At 37.1% G+C, this 25618-nt stretch overlaps 1 protein-coding gene across 1 annotated transcript; it reads left to right on the top strand.

Moving 5' to 3' along the window:
• The first annotated feature begins 5276 nt into the window (after positions 1-5276).
• Positions 5277-21996, top strand: LOC135779476 (C-type mannose receptor 2-like). The gene is made up of 8 exons (XM_073816109.1): positions 5277-5283; positions 6711-6871; positions 12088-12194; positions 12305-12426; positions 18674-18898; positions 19019-19146; positions 21663-21769; positions 21859-21996. Exons 1-8 carry the CDS (start codon positions 5277-5279, stop codon positions 21983-21985), a joined length of 984 nt encoding a protein of 327 aa, XP_073672210.1. The 3' UTR covers positions 21986-21996.
• The last annotated feature ends 3622 nt before the right edge of the window (positions 21997-25618 follow it).

Raw genomic sequence — 25618 nt, 5'->3', positions numbered from 1 at the left:
TATAATCATTATGAGAGGGAGAAGGGGAGCAGATTTTTCAGGCTAGTCGAAGTACTCCCAAAAGTGCTATTCCACCATACAATATAGTTACCCTTTTTAACCTGCTTTTAAAAGCACCATGTTTTATTTTGTGCCAGCATATTTAATCGTATAAATACTCGTATTAAATAGGGAAAACAATGTGTTTGGTCATTTCTAACTTTATCTCTGTTTGGTACCATTGAATGAACTGGGCTAAGCTAAGTGCTATCAAAGTGTCGCCACACGCCACAGTTCTTAAGTGCACGCACTAAGATGATAGAGGTATGTATTGACTCTTCTTAAAGTTAAAGTAATAACATAGTTTAATATGACAAAACGATGGTGTATCGCTTTAAGTGTAACATTGGTATTCTTAAAATTTTTTTAAACAGACTGTTTACTTGTTACCTTGTTCTGCTTCCTCTTTCCTTGTCATGTTTGTCATTTGATTGGGAATTAAAGACACTGTTTTATTTAAAGTTGTTAAACACAGGAACAACTGTACATGAATAATTCACTATAAGCTGTTAGGAAAATATCTGATAATGACAAGGAGTTATTTGTACTATTTTGGCTCTTAAATGGTTCTGTGCATAGTAGGGCTGCACGATAAATCGCATGCGATACCACGCACATCTCGTCAGTTCCTGGATTAGTAGTAAATCGCCATCAGCTGCTTTCAGATGGAGCGGCATTTACTACACAGAGCCGTAGTTCACTGACAATCTGGGCCATATCGCAGGCGATACGTCCGCGATAATAAATGCGAAATTGCCCCAAATGTCAGTGAACTACGGCTCTGTGTAGTAAATGCCGCTCCATCTGAAAGCAGCGGATGGTGATTTACTACTAATCAAGGAACCGGCATTACTTACAAGATGCGCATGACAATCACATGCGATTTATTGTGCAGCCCTAGTGCATAGAGAAGTTTGCACGTGTTTTTGTGAGGTGTATATTTTAACATTGGTATTATAGAATTTTTTTAAACAGACTGTGTTCTTGTTACCTTGTCCTGCTTCTCTTTCCTTGTCATGTCTGCCATTTGATTGGGAATTGAAGACTTTTATTTGAAGTTGTTAAACACAGCTTATAGTGAATTCTTCATGTACAGTTGTTCCTGCAATGAAAATATCTGATACTATTCTCTAAGAATGGGTCTGTGCATAAAGAAGTTTGCATGTGCTTATGTGAGCTGAATATATGTGAGTGTTTTTCGTGTAATGTTTTCATATCTTTGCAAGGAAAAATAAATGCTGAGAGTTTCAATTTTGCAGTTGTGTTGATTTCATTTAAAAAAAATCTGGTTTCAGGCAGATATCTAGAACTTCTTGTCAAAGAAAACAATGAAGTCTAATAAACTCAAAAAGTTAAGTTGTGATGTTGAGGGAAAACTCACTATTTTATGTCAATTAGACTTTGTTAATGGTTGTGAAAACATGAAAAATTAAGTTAAACCAATATGTTTTTAAGTTTACTTAACAAAAAAATCTAATTGCTTATTAATTGATATGGTACGTTGGCCCAATTTACTGCAAGTTATTTCAACAAATACATATAAGTTGAGTTAACTTTACTCCTAATGTTGGCTAAACTTAACTGGGTCAATGCAATAAGATGACTTGACCAAGTCAAGTTGGGTCAACAAATCATTTTTTACAGTGTATGGCTCCTGATAGAAAGATTTAGTTCCTAGCCAAGAATAGACCCGATTCTCCTTGTAGTCCTTTTCATCACGCTGGAATTTACGGAGTTTATCCTGAACAAGTTGATCTTTAAATTTTTTCAGATTCTCTGTGAGTTTCGCATGTAAATCAGTCCATTGGTCACTCCTAAATTCCTCCAATTTCTTATTGATTTCTTCAATCTCTTGTTGGATAAACTCTCTATCTTTCTTAGCTTCTTCAATTAACAAAAGTATCAAATCAAATGAGCATTTGCTTAAAATGGCCTCCCATTTCTTCTTAAATTCTCCATTAACTCCTGAGCCATATGCTGGAAACTTTTTAATTCTAAGGCCACGTGGAATAAAACCCTTCCTCCAATAGTCAGAAAGGGTGATGGAATTGAGGTCCAATTTAATGTCCTTCTCTTTAAGTCGTTTGAGTTCATATGATAAACTTCTTAGATCAGAATTGTCTGGTACCTTACTAGCTGTGTTCTCTTCATCCAGCAATGATGCAGTGGTAATGATCCGTTTACCCTCTTCTTCTGAATATGCAAACGCGTCCATCTTCTTAAGCTCCAAAGAGTAAAATGGAGAAGGCTTCCGATGTAGTAAAAAATGACGCACAACACTAAGTGGAGCACCTCCAGTAAAAAACAACCACAAAAACAATCACCCACAAAGCAGGGGCTGGAGGGCTACGGCGTTCAAAACAGTATACAAAATGTCAAAAATATATGTAAATCGAAGGTGCTCTTTGGGAAATAAGCTAAATTTCAAAAACAACAAAAGGAAACCAAGGCACTCTTCTAAATTATAAAACCGCTTTAATAAAGGTGCTAGTTCATAATGGAACTTAAAAATAACGCAGTAATTACTTTCCCTGGTAATTAGTTACTTTTATAATGATGTAACGCAGTTACTAACTCAGTTACTATTTGTGAGAAGTAATTAGTAACTATAACTAATTACTTTTATTAAAGTAACGTTCCCAACACTGGTAACTGTTTTCTTTATTTTTACATTTATCTTAAAGTTAAAGTTTAACTTTGTATTTTATCCCAACGTTTATGTAATGTTAAAAAAACTGGACCAGTGTTGTTTACATCTTCAAAATAGTCTATAATTATTCATGACAGCACATACCTGTAGTGTGTGGGAGTCGGGCAACAAAATCAGCCCAAAAGCCTCCCAATGACCATTTACAGCCCAAATACCAGCAACTAATCAACAAAAGGTTTTAATACACATTTACATTATAATTACATTGTATTTGTGTTTTATTGATGTTTATAAATGTGAGTAACATATGGAGTAATTGTATCTTATGTTTTTTGCCTAATTGTATAATACCTTTGTTGTCCTCAGATTTTTCTGTGTTTCTCTTGCTTTTAGTATAGTATATAGTCACTTTCTAACAATTACTAATACACAATTGTGAAAAGTGCTATATAAATAAAATTTAATGAATGATTCATTGTTGATCAGGTTTACACAGTATTAGTTTAAAAAGGTGCAACTATTAACCAATAAAACTACCTTAAACGAACGGCTTTTGTAGACTTGACACAATGTCCGGTAGACAAAGTCCTTTAACGGTAGTTTATTTCAGATAACAACATTTGTTTATATATCATATTTAACGCGTATAAACTATTGCTAACGCTTGCTACACTAAGCTAACGTTACTGTGTAAAAAATGTATACAATGTTAGCTACAGGTCCTTAAATGCCTGGCTGCCAAACCTCTCTGCATAGTTGTGATCCAAGCTTGTCATCTCCCATTGTCTTTAGCAAACCAAAACATTTTATTTTCGACAAGGTATTTGTTTCAGTGAGTGCGTTTACATGCACAGTCTTACGCCGATTATGCTTAATAAACTGATAACACGTGGGGTCATGTAAACGCGTAAAGCGGTTTTCTTTAATCGGGGAAAGCCCATAAACAGCGTAAGCAAAAAACGATCGGCACAGGTAGTTTTTTGCTCATTACGCCGATTTCGCGTGGCATGTAAACACCTTAACCCGCTTTCTCACGGTTTTGTCTGTGTGCACATGTCTCCGCGTATGAAAGATAAACGTCACACGCGGAAGTAAGTGCAAAGCAACGCATAAAAGTCTCCGCTTGACTAAAGCAGTTGGCAGAGAAACTGTGAAAATAAAAGCTCATGTTACATTTACAGGTTCTGCAGACACGAGGAGAGATACAACAGTACAGCTTAAGACAGATATGTCGTTGACTTTTTGATCGACTATTGTGTTCTATAGGCGGTGACGTCACTGCCTGCGAGAAAACTGATAATTCTCCAAGTCCCATGTAAACGCAGTTGACTGCATAGCCGGTTATTGATTTGCATGTAAACGCATGAAAACAGTTTTCTATAATAAGCAGATTTTTAATAGTTATCCGCTTATTCTGTGCATGTAAACGCACTCAGTTATATACAGTTTAGCCACTATTCAGGCCGATAAATAAATTCAGACTGGAAGTTCAGTTCGGTTCAGACGCGGTTCAGAGTCTGACAAAACTGTCTATACAGTATTTATTTTACTACATTAACAAGCTGTAACCTCATTCTACTGCTTCTCTGATTGGTTTCATTTTTCAAGAAAATGACTATATAAGGAAGTAATGATTCTTTAGAAAAATATAAAAAAAAAACAGCCAATAGGATACCACACACTTTTGAACACAGTAGTGGTACAGTATCTTATAAGTAAAAACTCAAAAGCAGAACTCTTTTCGGCAGCGCAGAACATCTTAACATAAAACACACTGTCAAAATATTTGGCAATATGAACATTCCTGGGACACAGGATATAGACACAGAAGATGGTGAGGAGATGAGTATCTATGTCAATGTAGAAGAAATAAACAATTATGATGTCTGTAGAGGAACAGAGGACACCGTCACCAAGACAAAACCAACATCTCAACACACAGGTACTGTACATAGACTCTTTCACCACTTTTACTATTACAGCTGTGTTTGTATACTAACTTTATATGCCATTTTTTAAATGTGTATATATTTGCAAAAATGGGAACATTGTCAGATTTTGCAAAAGACAATAGAAAATTCATAATTCATAAACATTGTAGTATTTTAAAACAATATTTGTATATTTGTCATCTTCAGGAAGTGAACGTGTGATGAGAAGTTACCGATCAGTTACAGTGTGTTTGGCGCTGCTGTGTGTTCTTCTACTGACTGCAGTCATAGTGCTGTGTGTCCTCATCAATACAAACAATCAACAGTTTAACATCAAGACCAAAAACATCACAGAAGAGAGAGACCAGCTACTATTAAAGTACAAAAATTTGACAAAAGAAAATGAAAGATTTATCCAGCAGATAAAGGCAATAATGAAGACAGGTATTCTTCAAATGCACTAAAATTACACAGATGAGCCATATGACCACCTGCTTTATATCCTTTAGAACATCCCCTAGCCCACAAAACAGTGACCATGCGGCAAGGCATTGATATGATCAACAATATGGAAGTAGGTTTCCTGGGGTATATGGTACCATAATTTCAACAGCAGGTCCTCCAAATCCCATAGTTACCATAGCAAAACTAAGTCCATGTCAGGTAAATTTAGCATTAACAGAAATTCATAATTATGTTCCTCGAGCCACTTCTTAATGATTCCTTGATTTTTTTGTTGGTAATGGCCATCACTGACAGGGATTCATGCACCACTGTTGATGTACTCACTACAGTGTCATCTGAACAACCCATAGGGCGAGCTGTTCAATCTGTCCTCTTTAAAAATTTGATAAATCGTCAGCTTTTCCCATTCACATCAAACACTCTACTGAAAGCTGGTCCTTACAAAGTATACTGCTCTAGGAAACTTGGTAGTCATACTCTTAAAGGATAATTCCGGTATTTAACACTTTGAGTCTCATTTCTGGTTTGTTTTGGATGAACTACAGTGATGGACACTGAAATTTTGACAATGGGTCGTGTCTTGAGTTTTTGACTCGTTTAGAAGCGTCTCTTGACTCAGAATGGAAGTCAATGACCATGCACAAACATGTCATTAAAACAACACTTAATGTTCATTTTCAAAACTGTACTACTCACCGAGTGGTTCGTGGTGTTCGTTGATGATTAAAAACAAGTTGTGTAGCGAAATACAGTTTCTGTCGTGTTTTATTTGGCATTTTGTAAAATTCCATTGACTTCTCTTGGAAGACTCATTGCTCACTGATATATCACTCCGCCGCCGGGAAACAGAAAAGGGTCTGTTTACATGTGGTTGTAGTTTTTTCGCTCGGTTTCTCTCAGAAGAAATTTTTTCCATATTTGATGGCTCATTGACCAGCTTTAGGTTTGAAGTTGAGCTCGATTGTGACTGTCTATACGCTAGACACCGAACATACTTGTATGGCAAAGTGGTTGTCGCCATCAAGTGGTCGGGAGTGTGCTAACGCTTCACCCCGGATTTCCACCGACTGCGGAACGGCTGCGGATCCACTGCGGAACGGCGGCGGAGTCAGTCGGTTTCCATTCAAGTCAATGTGTTTATTTCCACTGACTGTGCTCCGAATCCATCACAGCTCCGGCCATCCGCAGCCCTCCGGCACAAATACGCAGAGCTTCTATTTTTGACGGATGCCGGACAGCAAATAACACGGATTGAAATCATACATTGCGCCAATATATTTGTTTTTAATCATCAACGAACACCACGAACCACTCGGTGAGTAGTATAGTTTTGAAAATGAACGTTCAGTGTTGTTTTAATGACATGTTTGTGCATGGTCATTGACTTCCATTCTGAAGCAGTCAAGAGACGCTTCTAAACGACTCAAAAACTCAAGACACGACCCATGGTCAAAATTTCTATGTCCATCACTGTAGTTCATCCAAAACAAACCAGAAATGAGACTCAAAGGGTTAAATACCGGAATTATCCTTTAACATTATGGCTTATCGGTGTATATCAAATATTTTATATCATACACAAAAGTATAAAAAGCATCATAAACGGCATAATTTTGTGTGGGTAGGAAGTGTTTCAGCTGAACTGTTTGTGTTTACAGATGGATGGATTAACTATCAATCCAGTTTGTACTTCATTTCATCTGAGAAGAAGAGCTGGACTGAGAGCAGAAGATACTGTAGAGAGAGAGGAGCAGATCTGATCATCATTAACAACAAAGAGGAACAAGTGAGTAAAACAGGATATCTGCTGCAGGTGATAGGAAGTCAGAAAAAACTATGTTTCAATACAAAAGTATATTTTTATATTTTTAGGATTTTATCCAGAATAATTCTGGTACGGACCTACTCTGGGTTGGTCTAACTCACATTAGTTACGAGGGCAGATGGAAATGGGTTGATGGCAGCACACTGAGCTCTAGGTGAGAAATCAATCAATTAAACTGTTTATTGTCCAATAATTGATTCTAACAGTCAATATATCACACAGAAAATAACACTGAAGATTTAATGATGATTTGTTGTTTCAGTTTCTGGGTGTCTAATAGACCTAGTGGCCTTAGACCAAAGAACTGTGCTGCATCCTATATACATTGGTGGTATGATCGCTCATGTGCTGAGGCTTATAAATGGATCTGTGAGAAAAACTTTTTTTTATTCTAAAATTTCTAGGGGATATTATATTGCCTTAGGGTCCAGATATGTCATAGATCACTTTTTGTGTCTGCAGCAGTGCTCTCTTGATAATAATCATACAGTATAACATCGACATATTGTTTTATTGCCAATAAATTGATTGTGCACATGCATAACTTTATATGCAGCTTTAAGCTTTTAGTACTTGCTGGATGTCACATGATCTCAGGTGGTCACACATTGACCACTAATGGTTTCATTTCATTGTTTTAACTACTATTTAAAAAATGGGGATAAAAAGAAAACACTGGTTACATGAGTTTCTCTGACTGTAAAAAATATTTGATGGTTCAACTTAAAAATGTAAGTTACATGGTTGCTTTAATTTAACTTTAATGCAAAATATTAGTTGACTGTGATTGTTACACAACTTTTTTACTCAACTCAAAATTTTAAGGCAACCAGGTAAATAACTTTGAGTTAAGTTCGCCAACCCTTGCTTCAGATAAGAGGCAGCACAGCTGCTGTGCTTCTCCTTTCAAATAAACAGGTTGTGAAACTGGCAAATCATGCAGAATAGCCAAGTGAATACAATTTTATTTTTATTTGTAATAAAATATATTTTTTCTTATTAACATGTCCTGTAATTTTGGATTCATTTTAATTTTGAAAAAAAAAATACAAATGATGGGCTGAAGCCCCCTAAAATGGACTAAAACTGAATCAAAAGAACAATACACTGTGGAAATGTTTTTATGCAAATAGTAATTTTCGATCCCAATATACTAACATTTAATATTAGACTGGCAAACCGCATTATGATTAGGTAACCTATGTGCAGTAAGGACAGATTGATACCAGAGACAAACAGTCCACTTATACCATAGGTGCCCCAACTTAAGATGTTTATTTTTTATTTTTAACATGTTTAAAATTCCTTTGTGTGTAAAAGCGTTCTTACAGTGTGAGTCAGCATTGCTAGAATGATTAAAAGCTTATTGCAAGTTTGAAAAACTCAGTCAAACTCCCATATAGAAAGTATCAAAAAAATGCTGGGTGATTTTCAACCCATCTATGGGTCAAAAAGAGACAAACCCAACCCATTAGGTTATGATTGATTAAACCTGGGTTTTTTTATCCCATTGTTGGGTGAAATCTAAACATTTTCTGGGTTAATTGAACCCAACGGCTCCATCTTTTGACCCAGCACTGGGTTAAAAATAACCCAGCAGTTTTTTATGCAATACATATACCATTTATAAATATATAAAATTCATAAAGGGGTTTTCAGTTTTTGTTTGTCTTCTATTCATTCTGTAACTCATTTTGTAATTTGTCATGATTAAACAGTGGGATACCTACAATTACTTCAGTGTTTTGCATATAAATTCTTATTGAATCATGACAAACTATATATCGTTGGAAAGCTTCAAGAGTGTAGTTTTCAATATGCCATCATAATTTTGGGAAAAGATTGACATAATGTCATTTTCTAAAAGATCATGGGGCCTCTAGTGGGCCCACATTGTTTTTAGATATTTTTAACACTAATACCCTATCCTTCACCTAAAAATCTTGACAAACTATATATAATTGAAAAGGTCTAGGAATGTAAGTACTCATATTTTAAAGATTTAGCAATAATAATAATGCAGGGACAGTAATTTATTAATTTGTGACAAGAGTATGCAGCAAACCATTGACACCTAGTGGCCGTTGTTGGTAAAACCACTAAAAGTATGACTTAAACCTTATTTTTTGTGATTTTAACTTGAAATTTGGATCCCAACTACTTGAAACTTATGGCCTCATGTTTACATTATGACTTTTGTAAAATGTTTAAATTTTTATAATTTTATTTATCAAATTAATATGTTATTTCATTTTTTTTTATTAAAATAAATTCAAACTGCTATAACAAATTTTCTGTGTAAAATGAGACCAACAATCTTATTTAGGCTTCTAGACCAAAAATGCCAGCGTTATATTAATTTGAAGGTGCACATCAACTTTTCACCACCCACTCAAAAGGGTGAAAGTAAAGTGGTTAATTATATTACAGTAGATTCAGTCACATACAGAACCTGGAAAAGTGTATATATTCATTGTAAAGCATTTTCATGTTGATGGTAGAACTAATTGTAACTAAACAAATGAGTTATTTTATTCAAAAGTCACATGCATTCACACACTGACCTTAGATCGGTTTTGGTTTTCTGATCAAAAATTTGAGTTAAAGTTGAGCAGCGAACCTACCGTAAAAAACAACACAGGAAGACCATTATCATAGTTCAGTGTTTGACTGCATCACTTTAACGTATTTCTGTAAGTTCAGAAATCTCTGAGATTTCTCTGACATTTATGACAACATGATGAAGAGTTCTCTGAATATGGTCATGGATTTTTATGAAAACATAGATTCTGTGAGAGATCACAACGTCAGGACAGATACAAACACACAACAAACACTGCAGCATACAGGTAACAACATTCCTTTCTTTGTGAAATTATAGATACTCAGTATTTATCCTGTTACTTATGAAGAAACTTCAGAATAGTAAAATGTAGCATCTTTTCATCTTCAGGAAGTGAGCGTGTGATGAACAGAAGTTACAGATCAGTTACAGTGTGTTTGGTGCTGCTGTGTGTTCTTCTACTGACTGCAGTTATAGTGCTGTGTGTCCTCATCAATACAAACAATCAACAGTTTCAGAACAAAAACATCACAGAAGAGAGAAACCAGCTACTAACCAAATATACCAACCTAATTAAGCTAAATGAAAAGTTAGGTCAAGAGAACATACACTCTAAAAAACAAACGTTGCTATATAGCACCAAAACTGTTGCTTTGGATCGTAATCATAGAAGAACCGTTTTTAGTGCCATATAGCACCGGTGAAGAACCAGTGAAGCACCTGTGTAGAACCATATAGGGGCCATATAGCACCACTATAGCACCACATATGGTTCTACAAAGCACTATTATGGTTCTACACAGGTGCTTCACCGGTGCTATACGGCACTAAAAACGGTTCTTCTATGATTACGATCCAAAGCAACAGTTTTGGTGCTATATAGCACCGTTTGTTTTTTTAGAGTGTAGAATTGTGGAAGTGTTTTAATGAAAAAGGTAATCTTGAACTACACCAAACTATGTTAAAATAAAGTAATCAACTATTGTTAAATATTTTTGTATCATTTAGCGAAGGAATGCAAAGCTGATAACTTGCTTGTTAACAGATGGTTGGAAATATTACCAGTTCAACTGCTACTTCATTTCATCTGAGGTGAAGAGCTGGAGTGAGAGCAGAAGATACTGTAGAGAGAGAGAGGAGCAGATCTGATCATCATTAACAACAGAGAAGAACAAGTGAGTGCAAGACAGACCCATTTTAAACTGGTATTAAGATTTACAATACAAATCTATAATGTAGAATGACAATCACACTCTTTAAACAGATCAGTGTACATTTTTAAGATTTGCTGTCATCCACTAGAAAGAATTCCATTGGTTGCCTGGTACTACATTATAAATAAAAAAGTATTCAATGCCATTGTCGATCTATTAAGATTTGACAGATGAATGCCCTCACGTATCACCAAGTCCAAAACGAAGTTGTGTTTGACATCATGCAATGTATAATTACAATAAACTCCATCGTTGATATTTTCCAGTTTTCTTTAAAATAATCGCATATTTTAAAGGTCCATTCTTACTGTGTTTTTGAAGCTTTGATTGTGTTTACAGTGCACAATATAACATGTTCATTTTTCATGTGTAAAAAATGCTGTATTTTTCACACAATTTACTTATCTGTATAGGGCTGTTTTCACTGTCCTAAAAACGGGCTGATGTCTTCCTTGTTCTATAAAGTCCCTCCTTCAGAAATACATAATGAGTTCTGATTGTGTAGTTTGTTTAGTGTGTTGTGATTGGACAGCAGTTTAGCTTAGCAGAATCATTTGAGTTTAGCTGGTGACTGACGTATTCAAGTGGGCGGAGTTTAGTCAACGAACTGTTTTATTGATGTCATTTAATCGGGAAGTAGAGGGCTTTAGTCCCAACCGGCCGTTCGCTGTATGCTTTGAAAGGGGAATTCTGTTAAAGAAAATATATCGCCTGGCAGTGAACTTTGAGCTTTATCATTTAGCAGGTATTATTTATGCTCTAACAGCAACATTACACACTAACTTTCTTTTTTTAACATTACACACTAACTAAAGTTTGTAAAATGGAATCAGGAAGAACGTGACCTTTAATGACTTTAGCATACTTGGGTACAGATCAGAAAGTATAGTGTGAGTGAAGAACAGCAGGGGACAATTGTAGCCTACTCTGGTACGGATCCGTATGGTTAAGTATGTGATTGCGCCCTTAGTTACAGTAACTATATTTGCCGGTGATATTCATGCTCATCTTGAAAATTGAAAGACAATTTTAGTTTGGTTATTTTTGGTTATGATTTAGCTATTGTCATACGTACGATTATACAAACAGTATGTAAACTCTTGCTGTAAGCTGTTGTATGATTGGCACAGCTGTTTAATAAATACAGTAATAAACCCCAAACACTGACTGTGTGAATGTAGCTACAGTAATGCAGATCATGTATCTGAATCTGAGGTTCACTTAATATAGGTACTAAATTTAAACTAATGATCATGAAGTAGCACATTCGACATATCAGGCATCTTTTTCGTAAAATGTGCACCTTAAACACACTTTAATAAGCTAACGGGTTTAAACAGGGCCGTAGTGTGTTAATGTGTGAGAGGAGTTATAAATGTGCTACCTTTTCAACTTCTCAGGATTTTATTAAGAAGATATCTGGTACAGCGAGATACTGGATTGGTTTGACTGACATTGAAGTGGAAGGCAGATGGAAATGGGTTGATGGCATGAAACTGACCACTGGGTGAGAAATCACTAAATTTGACTGATTATTATACAATAAATATTGTCACAGTCAGTATCATATCACACAGAAAACAACACTAAAAATCTAACGATGACCTGTTGTTTCAGATTCTGGGTGACACCACAGCCCAATGGCAAAAGGAATGAGAATTGTGTTGTGTCGACTTCATCAGGATGGTTTGATTATCAATGTTCTAATTCAATGAAATGGATCTGTAAGAAGAACAAAACATAAACACTATTATATGCAAAACATGTTTATTCAGGATATTTTAAACATCCTTTAAGGGTTTTAAAGGCCCACTGAAGTGCCTTGCAACGTGTAGAATTGTTTGATGTGGCCACGTCATATTAACTGAAACAGGAAGTCAGTGCAGAACTATCGAGAATGCCCTCCCACTTTTTTTTTAAATACCCAATAGCATTTCCTTTATGTTACAGTCCAACAAAGCTGCATTTGACAGCTTGTGAGTGCCACAGTTAAAATAAAGTCTGATAGAGTCCTGATTTAGATATAACATTTTTCTACAGAATAAAAACAATGATAACATTGATGTGTAATATATGTGTGTGTATATGCCTCAGTGTTTGTTTTCTTGCTGTTTATAATGTTGAGGCTGTCTAACCATTTTTGATGTTTGATCTCCTTCACACTGTTTTCATTGTAGATTAACACATCCCTTCTGACTTCATTCACCCCAATGGAAAGCAAATTTACACAGTCTGAATCCCTACACAAGAGCTAATAAAGCTTATATCAAATGAAAGTGAGAGAAAGTGAGACTTGCCCATGTTTATCATATTTGAAAAATATGAAATATGTGAATATTAAATGATAATAAAAATGAAGGGGAGGTGATAGTGTACATTAAGTGTAAATAACTTTCTTACAGTAAAACATATATTAAAGTGATGCATATCCGCAGAAAGTAGAGATTCTAAACTTTCAAACAGTATCTCATATGTGGTCATTTATTCTGACCCTATACAGGGTCCGCAGAGTTAAACAAGTTTACAGCTGACATTAATATATTTTTAGAAGAAAATTTCCTGAAAGGCATTTTGTGAAACTAGTGAAAATCACAAAAAATCTGGCGGGCAACTTTTCAAAAATTGGCTGGCAGGGAATGAGTTAAATAGTATCAGTATTTTGCTTGCTGCTGTGTGTTCTTCTACTGACTAAGACCAGCTACTAACCAAAAATACCAACATGACAGAAGTGAGAGACAAGCTACTAACCAAATATAGCATCACAGAAGTGAAAGAACTGCTAATAACCAAAGTCAGACCTGTAACTCTAAATCTTGGCTCAAACTAAATACTTTACTCAAGTTATGAATGAAAAAAGCATGTAAAGCCACTGTAAATTAATTTAGATTTGATGAACTTGAGCCTGAAAACTGTTATATGAACAGGACAATATAAGTTTACTTGTGGTCTGTATGAACAGTTTTCTGTCAGGGTATCACCCCAGAGATCTAAAATACCATGGCGCAGCTTTATTTATTACATTATAAATAAAAAGGATAAAAAGAGCCTGTTTTAGTTTACTTATATTTTTGCTTTTGGCAGACACATTTATCCAAATCTACTTACAGCAAATTAATGTTTTTTCTATCAGTAGCCTGTATCCCTGGGATCCAACCACAACCTTTGCACTGCTAACACAATGCTCTACAGTTGAGCTACATTAGCACTAGCTAGAAACACTGACTAGCAAACAATGTGAACTCTAAACATTTCCTTTATTTGAAGGTCACATGATCAGACTTCACACATTTTAACCACACTTTAAATTGGTTTCATTTTGCTCTAAACTAAAAATAGATTAAAGAAGCAGACAGCATAAAACAATCTAGACTGAAAAATAAACATCAGCATTTGTGCATTGTGACAGCTAGATGCAGAGAGTGAGAGCTTGTGGACAGGTGAGAGAAATGGATCATTGTAAAGATTTGAGTGATTCAGATGATCTGATTTGTAGAAAATAGACAGTATAACACAAACAATATTGTTATTTTACCAGGCTCTTTCAGCTTTTTCTAAAGTTATGACTTCTGAAGATGTGTTGCTTTAGACTTTATGATAAGAGATCATTCAAACAACTTCATAATAATTTACAATCAAGCTTACTGTAACTTAAAAGCTCTAAAGACTTCTTGTATTGAAAGGTCACATGATTTCACACACTGACTTCAGACCAGTTTTGTTTCTCTAATCAAAAATAAGCGTAAAAGTTGAGCTGCCAACCTACCCTAAAAAACAACAACACCACAGACACCACAGGAAGAGCATTCACCATTACCATAGTTCAGTATTTGACTGCACCACTCTATCATAGTTCTTTAAGATCAGATATCTCAGATAATTTATGACAACATGATCAGGGCCGAGTCTCAGAGAATGAATGAAATGGAAGAGATGATCGTTGATTTTTATGAAAGTATAGATTCTGTGGGAGTTCACAACATCAGGACAGAAACAAACAAACAACAACCACTGCAGCATACAGGTAATGCATTCATTTCTGTATTGAGGTACATACACTGTCTATTTGTCCTTTAAATAATGGAGAAAAACTTTCAGGAGAGTACAATGTAACATCTTGTGTCATCTTCAGGAAGTGAGCGTGTGAGGATGAGAAGTTACAGATCAGTTACAGTGTGTTTGGTGCTGCTGTGTGTTCTTCTACTGACTGCAGTCATAGTGCTGTGTGTCCTCATCAATACAAACAATCAACAGTTTAACATCAAGACCAAAATCCTCACAGAAGAGAGAGACCAGCTACTAACCAACAATACCAACCTTAAAAAAGAAAGAGACCAGCTACTAACCAACAATACCAACCTTAAAAAAGAAAGAGACCAGCTACTAACCAACAATACCAACCTTAAAAAAAAGAGAGAGCGGCTACTAACCAACAATACCAACCTTAAAATATAGCTGCAAGCAGCAATCACCGGGGTCAAGCCAAAAAGGGCACAGCAGAAAGTAAAGTTGAATTCGGATGAGCAGTTTAAAGAACCTGGGAAAATCTCTTGATTTCAGACTAAATAATATAACAGTTATCAGCTAAAAAGCTGTGTTTTCATTCAGTGTCATCTCTCCCTCTCTTTCGTCGAGCATTGATAACTAGAACACTGACGTAAAAATGAGTGGTGCTTCTAGTGGCAATACTCAGCTCACAAAATGTTACAGTGGTGTTAATGAGTCAAAAGAGCCCACCCCCATGTCTCTGCGATGTTCTGATGCAGAGAAAAAGCTCTTGCAAAAACAGTTGATAACGTATTCTCATTGGTTGCTAGAGAGTAAATGGACATCCACTAGTGATTATAGTCAAAGCCATGAAAGGAATAATCCATGATGACTTATGGTTTTAGATGTGTTGTTGCAGTAGTTTTAGGCAAAAAATGCGTTATTCTATCTCAAAACCAGTAGGTGGCGCAATGACAAAATTGTGCATGCAACCTCAGGTCATAACTGTGTTACATCTAGCTAGTTTTATGACTATACACTTTAGTTTAGTGAAGAAACAGTTGTATGACCATAGGGTGGCTTGATTTCAAAGGTTTTGTTAAATTATAAGGCCAACTAGTGGTGCAACCATACAATTTTTTTTGTGTAGCCTCAGACTGTGGTCGTACATCAGCGTATCAAATATGGTGAAAAAATCTCTTTGCGTTACGAAGTTATAGCCATTTATGTGTAAAAACACAAAATTTAAAGGTAATTTTTCGTTTTTTGCGATTTTCAGCCATTTCTGATGAAAATTTTAATACAATGCCAATAGAACTTTTTGTTCAGAAGGTAATGCAATATTCTTCCTATGATGTTTTCGAGTCGATCAGAATTACGCTCGCGGAGATATTCGCGCGTGTTTTTTAAGTGCTATTTTGCCGCGCAGGGTTAACCGTAAGGCCAATTCTGGCATGTTTGGTATCGTTGGACTCGGCAACTATTCAGGACTCCAAGGAAACAAGTCCCATGAAAATACGTCGATCACAGCCAAAGTTATAGGTGTGTAAAACATTCGTCTTACCACTAGGTGGCGCTGCGACGAAACTGGGCATGCACTCTCAGTTCCTGACTGGCATCACAAGTACCAAGTGTCGTTTCAATAGGATTAAGTTTGGCGAAGATACAGCCTCAAATCCGTTTTTTTGCACTCTACTTAAAATTTGTTGACGCGGTTTACGCAAACAGATTGGCGAATCGACATGAATTCCATAACTTTTTGCCGTGAGAGTCTGTAGATGCTACATATCGATTTTCGTGGAAATCGGGCAAAAGCTCTAGGACGAGTTCGCAAAAGTAGGTTTTACGAATAATTCAAAATGGCGGAAAAATTTTCATGACGGAAAATTACGTCATAGGGTCCAGTCGAATCGTCTTGAGCCAAGGAATCAGAGGAAACAAGAATTTCGTTTCTAGGACGTACGGGTCAGAAGTTATAAACAAAAACGTAAGTGCAACTTTAGACTGTTGGTGGCGCTAGAGGGTTGGAGTTAGAGACTCCAAATTTGCTGTGGGGACACATTGGACTGTCCTTTATCAGTGTGCCAAATTTCATAACTTTCCTACGTACGGTTCTATGGGCTGCCATAGACCGCAATGGCGGAAGAAGAAGAAGAAGAAGAAGAATAATAATAATAATAAGAAAACTAACAAATACAATAGGGGTCTTCGCCCCTTCGGGGCTTGACCCCTAAATATAGCTGCAAGCAGCAATGCCGGGGTCAAGCCAAAAAGGGCACAGAAGGATGTAAAGTTGAATTCGGATGAGCAGTTTAAAGAACCTGGGAAAATCTCTTGATTTCAGACTAAATAATATAACAGTTATCAGCAAAAAAGCTGTGTTTTCATTCAGTGTCATCTCTCCCTCTCTTCTCGAGGAGCATTGACAACTAGAACACTGAAGAAAATGTGAGTGGTGCTTGCAGTGGCAATTCTCAGCTCACAAAATGTTACAGTGGTGTTAATGAGTCAAAAGAGACCACCCCCATGTCTCTACTATGTTCTGATGCAGAGATATAGCTCTTGTAAAAAGGAATGATAGGGTATCCTAATTGGTTGCTAAGGAGTTAATTGGCATGCACCAATGTTCTCCAAGCCATGAAAGGAATAATACATGATGACCCAAGATTTTAGATGTACTGTTGGAGTAGTTTTAGGCAAAAATACCATATTTCTATCTCAAAACCAATAGGTGGCGCAATGACAAAGTTGTGCATGCAACCTCAGTTCATAACTGTGTTACATCTAGCTAGTTTTATGACTATACACTTTAGTTTAGTGAAGAAATAGTTGTATGACCATAGGGTGGCTTGATTTCAAAGGTTTTGTTCAATTATAAGGCCAACTAGTGGTGCAACCATACAATTTTTTTTGTGTAGCCTCAGACTGTGGTCGTACATCAGCGTATCAAATATGGTGAAAAAATCTCTTTGCGTTACGAAGTTATAAGCATTTATGTGTAAAAACAGAAAATTTAAAGGTAATTTTTCGTTTTTTGCAATTTTCGGCCATTTCTGATGAAAATTTTAATACAACGCCAATAGAACTTTTTGTTCAGAAGGTAATGCAATATTCTTCCTATGATGTTTTCGAGTCAATCAGAATTACGCTCGCGGAGATATTCGCGCGTGTTTTTTAAGTGCTGTTTTGCTGCGCAGGGCTAACCGTAAGGCGAAATCTGGCATGTTTGGTATCATTGGACTCGGCGACTATTCAGGACTCCTAAAAATCAAGTCCCGTCAAAATACGTTGATCACAGCCAAAGTTATAGGTGTAAAAAACATCTGTCTGGCCACTAGGTGGCGCTGCGACGAAACTGTGCATGCACACTCAGTTCCTGACTGGCATCACAAGTACCAAGTGTCGTGTCAATAGGCCTAAGTTTGACGAAGATACAGCCTAAAATCTGTTTTTTTGCGCTCTACGAAAATTTTGTTGACGCGCTATACGACAACGGATTGGTTTATCGAAATTCTTTTGATAACTTTTTGCCGTGAGGGTCTCTAGATGCTACATACCATTTTTCGTGGAAATCGGGTAAAAGCTCTAGGACGAGTTCGCAAAAGTAGGTTTTACGAATAATTCAAAATGGCGGAAAAAATTTCATGACGGAAAATGACGTCATAGGGTCTATTCGAATCGTCTTGAGCCAAGGAATCAGACGAAACAAGAATTTCGTTTCTAGGACCTACGGATCAGAAGTTATAAGCAAAAACATAAGTGCAACTTTGGACTGTTGGTGGCGCTAGAGGGTTAGAGATAGAGACTCCAAATTTGCTGTGGGGACACATTGGACTGTCCTTTATCAGTGTGCCAAATTTCATAACTTTCCTACGTACGGTTCTATGGGCTGCCATTGACTTTCGGCGGAAGAACGAGGAAGAAAAATAATAATAATAATAATAAGAAAACTAACAATAACAATAGGGTTCTACGCCCCTTCGGGGCTTGACCCCTAAAAAGAAAGAGACCAGCTACTAACCAACAATACCAACCTTAAAAAAGAAAGAGACCAGCTACTAACCAACAATACCAACCTTAAAAAAGAAAGAGACTGGCTACTAACCAACACTACCAACCTTAAAAAAGAAAGAGAGTGGCTACTAACCAACAATACCAACCTAATTAAACAAAATGCAAAGTTAAGTCATGAGAACATAGATCTGTGGAAATGTTTTAATGAAAAAGGTAATCATGAACTACACTAAACTACACAAATGTTGTCCAATCTTCTTAAATATGTTTGGATCATTTTTTGTAAAAAGGAATGTGATGCTGATACTGTAGTTGAACTGTTTGTGTTAACAGATGGCTGGAAATATAACCGGTTCAGCTACTACTACATTTCATCTGAGCCTAAAAACTGGAATGAGAGCAGGAGATACTGTAGAGAGAGAGGAGCAGATCTGATCATCATTAACAACAAAGAGGAACAAGTAAGTGAAAGACAATGTAAATCTATAATACAAAGTGACAACCACATTCAGCAACATTTATTGTTGCACTATTTGCTTTCGCCCCTGTGACCTTAAGGTTAGGGGTGGAGTTTCTGTATTGTTTTTATTATATAATTTTTTTAAATAATCAGGATAAATGAGGCCACATTTATAGACCATTTCAAAAGATGTAAACAACACTGGTCCAGAAGCACTTCCTGTTTCATTTTGTGACTGTTTTTTTTTATTTCACACATATATCATTATCTTTAAGATGTTTGTTTAACTTTTTGACTCTGTTATATGTGTTCTGTTGGATGTATTTTATCCCAACGTTTATCTAGTGGTAAAAAACTGAAACAGGAAGTGCTTCTGGACCAGTGTTGTTTACATCTTTTGAAATGGTCTATAAAACGGTGCCTAGGATTCTTACTAAAAGTCTGCGTACGCACAAAAGGCAAAAATAGCCCACCAGCAAGCCATGTTTCTGTTTAAATCACAGATCACATGCAAATGTAATATGCAGGTAAATGAATCTGCCTCATATCCCGTCCTGTACATGCCCATTTTTAACCATAAATAATCCACGCAAATCACCTCTTGAATGCTGATCCGCATATTACAGTAATGAGACTAGCAACCAATTGTTAGCTCGTAAGCTAAATGGGCCCGGCCAAAAATGCAAGCCATTGCCCTAATCCTCCAGCATTGGAATCACGCAGCATTACACATGGGGGTCACCGCAGCATTTATATAATTTTACAGCAATTTTATTGTACACCTTGCCAAAATCACATCATAAATGAGAGGTATCACTAAAATAAAATAGATATGAGTTTTCTGCTTGCTTTTGTGGACACGTCTGATATATGCAGACTGTTCTCCAGCAGCACGAGCGTTCTCCTCTGCTCTACAAAGGGCAGCTATATAAACAAATGAATCATTTAAATTTAAAAACATAAATAGTAATTTCCTTTTACCTAACAACTTGCATTAACTTATACATGTGTGAGTAAATATTTATTTTATTGTAATAGGCAAACATCATGTTATGTTTTGTTATGAACATCATAATTAGGACTATTTTAACGATAACTTAAAGAGCAACAATTGTCCAGGAGCTTAATGACTGAATTTCCACACTTTAACATTTGATGATAAAAATGCACAGTAATTAATTGCCGATTTATACTGTGCTCTGTAGTAGCTGTATCTAGTGGATGCGTGTTTGATGCTATACTGTTTTCCATGCTCAAGTAGTGGACAATGTGATGGTGAGATAGCGCTGATTAAATATTTAAAATGATTTTTCATTTAAGATTGAATTTTACAAGGTATATATGAAACAATTATCACTCATCAGTACATGCACAAATAACGCTGCTGGATTTCATCGTCATAATAATGTGGATCTAATGTATGATATAGTGAAATTAAACTTCCTTGCCATGTGTGTCACCAATTACCCTTAAATGTCTCTAGAATGCGCGTACGCATCGTTCAGAGTTTGCTTACAGGTGCGCACATTAAATATGCAAATAATATGCAATCAAAAATCAGTATACCAGAAAAAAACTCACAAATGTCTTACCAAAAAGAGCAGGTGAGGACAAAATTGGTTAAAGTAAGGCGACAGTGACCTATTATGCCGATGTAAACAAATGCGTGCTGCATCTGCATTTCTCTAAATATTAGAAACAGTTCCAATCTGGTGATAAACACTTCTATAATAATAATAATAATTCATTACATTTATATAGTGTTGTTTTTGCAGCAGCACTCAAAGCACTTTACATAATAAGGGGGATTCTTCTAAACCAACACCAATGTTCAGCATCCACCTATATGATGCGACAACAGCCATATTGAACCAGAATGCCTACCACACACCACCACATAGCCAATAAGTATAAATGGGGATGATTAGTAGGCCAATGGGCAAATTTTGCCAGGATGCCGAGGAACACCAATACTCTTTTTTTGAAGGACAACCTGGAATTTTTAATGACCACAGAAAGTCAGGACCTTGGTTTAACGTCTCATCCAAAGGACGAGTTGGTAGCTGGGATCAAACTCTAAACACAAAATGAATACAAAAAGAGTAATGTATCATACAGACAGTATGTGAGCTGTTGCTGTAAGCTGTTGTATCATTGGAATACTTATAGTCACATTTGTAATAAATACAGTCATGTACCCCAAACACTTACTGTGTGAATGTGGCTACAGTGATACAGATCATGTACTGCTTCTGAATCTGAGGTTCACTTTATAAAGGTAGGCCTACTGAACTAAAACTTATAAAAATTCTGCTTTAAAGTTTATGCACATTTTATTTGTGCTTTTTTGCACTGTATTAGCGTAAATTAAAACATTTGACAAATTAAAGCAGGCATCCTTTTCTGAAAATCTGAACATTGCCTGATACACACTTTAATAAGCTAAGGGTATAAAAAGGGTTATAGCCTGTGTTGTGTGAGTGGATGTATAAATGTGTTACCTTTTCAACTTCTCAGGATTTTGTTAAGAAGATATCTATTACAGCGAGATTCTGGATTGGTTTGACTGACATTGAAGTTGAGGGCAGATGGAAATGGGTTGATGGAAGCACACTGACCACTGGGTGAGAAATCACTATAAATGATTGTCACAGTCAGTATCATATCACACAGAAAACAACACTGAAGATCTAATAATGATCTTTTGTTTAAGGTTTTGGGTGACACCACAGCCTGATGGCAAAAGAAATGAGAACTGCGTTTTGTCAACTTCATCAGGATGGTTTGATTATCAATGTTCTGATTCAATGAAATGGATCTGTGAGAAGAACAAAATATAAACAACTATAATATGCAATACATGTTTATTCAGGACATTTTAAACATCCTAAAGAGGTTTTAAATAGGAAGGGTTTCAACATCTAGCTTTTTTAATTTACAAATAAAAGTAAAGTTACCGTTGTTAATTTGGGTTTTTGCTCTTTGCTGATCCAGGCAGTTTTTGCTGTTGTTGTTATAAAAGACGTCTTTCATTTTGTGGCTCCTGTGCAGGTTGTCAATTCAGGAGAAAAGTTTGCCATTCTCCCTGTTTACAGACAGAAGGTGAGCACACGTGAACGCGCCAATGACGTATGGTGTCTGCGTGAACAAGCTGCACGGTGGGCATTCAAATTACGCTTACGGGACAAAAAAGGCAACGTCCGTTCGGAACTAGATCTATTATTGGTGGAAATTTTTTTAGGTCCTACGCCTTTCACAGAAGACAAATCTCTACAAAAACATTTAAACAACTTAACATAGTGATTGCTATCAGGATGTGAGGAGACTTTTAACCAGCATAACTAAAAATGTTTCAGGATCAAATCTGGTACCCTACCTTTAATGGCTAATATCACATAACACTGTATTCAGCACATACTGTGCTACAATTATATGTAAGTAACATATGTGTACTTGTTTGTATTTTTAAGTAAATGATGTTTATGCATGGTTAGTAAAAAATATATATTTTAAAAGTTGCTGAAATAAGGCCAATGAACACAATCTTAACATTTGTTCACAAACAAAAAAAGTACTGGATCGTGTAGAGTTGAGAATTTGCTACAAAAATGTGTAAAAATCATTTTACCCACTCATTCACATGAAACAATATATTGATTTAACTTTTGTAAGAAACTTTTTGTTGTGTAAAGGCAATATGCAAGAGAATGTCACAGTGTACATTTTAGGACATTCTCAGACCTCAGCGTCAGTGCTCAGGCATCAGATGAAACGGCATTGTGCCTCAGCCTGAAAGGTATCAGTTCTCAGAAACAAAAAGGTCAGGACTAATGTCTTGCACATCAAACATTGACATCTTAACGGGATCAGACGAAACGCCATCAGGTCTCGCACAACAAGGCATATGACAAAACAGCCTCAGATAGAAAAGCATCAGATGATTTTACACGTGACCCCGCTCCTTCGCATGACATCATTATCTCAAACTTACGGAAGATCAATAAAGACTTATGAGGGCATTTTTGTTTCTTTAACCTGTGTATTTAATTGTAGCCCTGACACAAATTGTTGTTGTTTCTTTTCTCACTCATATACCTCTGTATAATATGATGTAAGCTGTATATGTTTGTACAAATTCTGTATACTATAGCCTAATAAAACAACCTTTATGAAAGATGGAGACTGGTAAAGATGAAAGAAGTCCTTGATGATATTATTTTGTATTGTTTTTTTGTGAATTGCTACAGTCCACTATAGTGTAGAACATATCGATTAAATTATTAGCAAGTTTAATTGTTTAATTATTTTATTTGCACAACCAAAGGCAAAAAGCATTTTGTCATTTCACCTTTTATCATCTACTTTCATCTACTTCCTAACAGAAAACCATTGTAGCTAGCTACAGTAAAGAAAGAAAACATATGGCAATATGTGTAGTTCTTTCTAGCCAGCTTAAAATGTTATTTTAAGGGAGAGAGAGAGAGAGAGAGAGAGAGAGAGAGAGAGAGAGAGAGAGAGAGAGAGAGAGAGAGAGAGAGAGAGAGAGAGAGATGTTAACTCTTTTCCCACCATTGACGAGTCAGGACTAAAGTCTTCCACATCAGACATCGACATCTAAATGGGATCAAACAAAACGGCATCAGGTCTCGCACAACAAGGGATCAGAAAAAACGATTGGAGAAATCAGAAGAGGAAGGTGTCATTTTGCTTAGAAGAGTAGACTGATCTACTGGCTCTACTCTATACTCAGTTATGAATAAAAAGCATTCAAAGCAACTGTAAGTTAATTCATATTTGCTAAACTTGAGCCTCAAATCTGTTATATGAACAGGATAACATAAGAGTCTGTATACCTGTATAACTGTATGTTGGTAAAAACAGCTGTCAATCCCAAAAACTGACTGTGGCCTAGTCCACATGTACAGAGAATTTTTTTATAAAAGTGCGGTTTTGGTTACCTGATACTGCGTTTGCTTGTTGACGAATAGGAAAACGTACGGTTTTGAAAAGACCTGTGTACACTAGCCTGTGTGAATATAGTCAATATTATTACATTTATCCACAGCAACTTGCAGCACATTAAATGTACTGTATACATTTTTTATCAGTAGCCTATTCATGAATATCAGTCATGTGACCTTTTACATCATCCCAGTTGCATGCCGCCATACTGAGTACCAGTAGGCTACTGACAAGGACTGGAGCTTGCTACGATTTACGGGTTCCCTTTCAATACGGTTCACTTCGCATTGCGTCAGTTAGCTGACGCTATGGGGGAAACTCCTGTTTACTCCGTGACTGAAGCCTATTGGTTAACGTCTGTACAAAGTACAGACCAATGACGTTTGAACCCGCGCGCGGGAGGAACGCGTCCCTATATAAGCGCGGTTCAATCGTCAGGAGCTCATTATTTTCTCCTTCAGCGCGAACCTCTCGCTGCTCCGAAGAAAAAGAAGAAGCCTTACCTCGCCGTTGACAAAAGCCCTGCAGCGGAGTCCAGGCCTAGCGTCTTCCCCTGCCGTTTTCCGGCTGAGAACCGAAGATAGCAGAGTCCAGGTCTAGCGTCTTCCCCTGCCGCTTTCCGGCCGAGAACCGAAGATAGCCTTCGCTTGCCGTGGTACGAGCCCTGTGCAGCGGACACACGCCTGACGAGGTCTCCCCTGCGGCCGCCCGGTAAGATCAATATTTTTAATATAAAGCTATAAGCTAAAAGAGCAGGCGCTGTTGTAATAGCGTCCAGCACAGCGGCTCGGTGAGCCTCTCTGCTATGAATTTCCTCCGAGCGCGTTACCGGTCTGGCACCTCCCACGCCGGGACCGCGCTTATGCTTTGGTTGTCTTATCCATGTTTCGTGCTCCCCCTGCTGTTCCTCTCTCGCCGGGATGAACACACGGCGAGCCATGAGACTAGATGGATGCATAGACAAGCACACACGGACTAACCCCCCCTGTGTTCTGTCACACCGCAACCGTTCATGCTTACAGAGTCCCTTCGCTCCTCTCACATTCAGTGGCGAGATCTCTGGCACATATATTAATCCCCCGAGTGCATCGGGTGATACCGTCACGACGCATGGCTGTTCTGTCTGTGTTGCTGCTCCCCTCTGCCGTTCCTCTCTTGTTGAGATGAACAAGCGGGGAACCGTAGACCTGGATAGATGCATACGACAAGCAAACACGGGCGGTCTGCCCCTGTCTCTGTCATAGCACAGCCACTCGTGCTCCACGCTCGCGGAGTCCCTCGCTCCTTTCCCCACAGTGGTGAGGTCTCTTAACGGCTTAGCTAGCACGCGGTATTACGGCTCGCTGCCTCTAAATGCAGCTGTCCAGTGTTCAACGATTACAGAGCTTCATGCCCCTCCCCTCCTGGAGCGGCGCGATCTCATTCGTCTGCTCGATAGGGCCGATTCGCCGCTATTGGAGCACCAAGAACACTCATTATAAGAGAGCTTCATGCCCCTCCCCTCCTGGAGC

This window comes from Paramisgurnus dabryanus, chromosome 10, assembly GCF_030506205.2.
Source record: "Paramisgurnus dabryanus chromosome 10, PD_genome_1.1, whole genome shotgun sequence".
Lineage (NCBI taxonomy): Eukaryota > Metazoa > Chordata > Actinopteri > Cypriniformes > Cobitidae > Paramisgurnus > Paramisgurnus dabryanus.
Note: the sequence above shows the minus strand (reverse complement) of the source record. Positions and strands in the feature narration are given on the sequence as shown.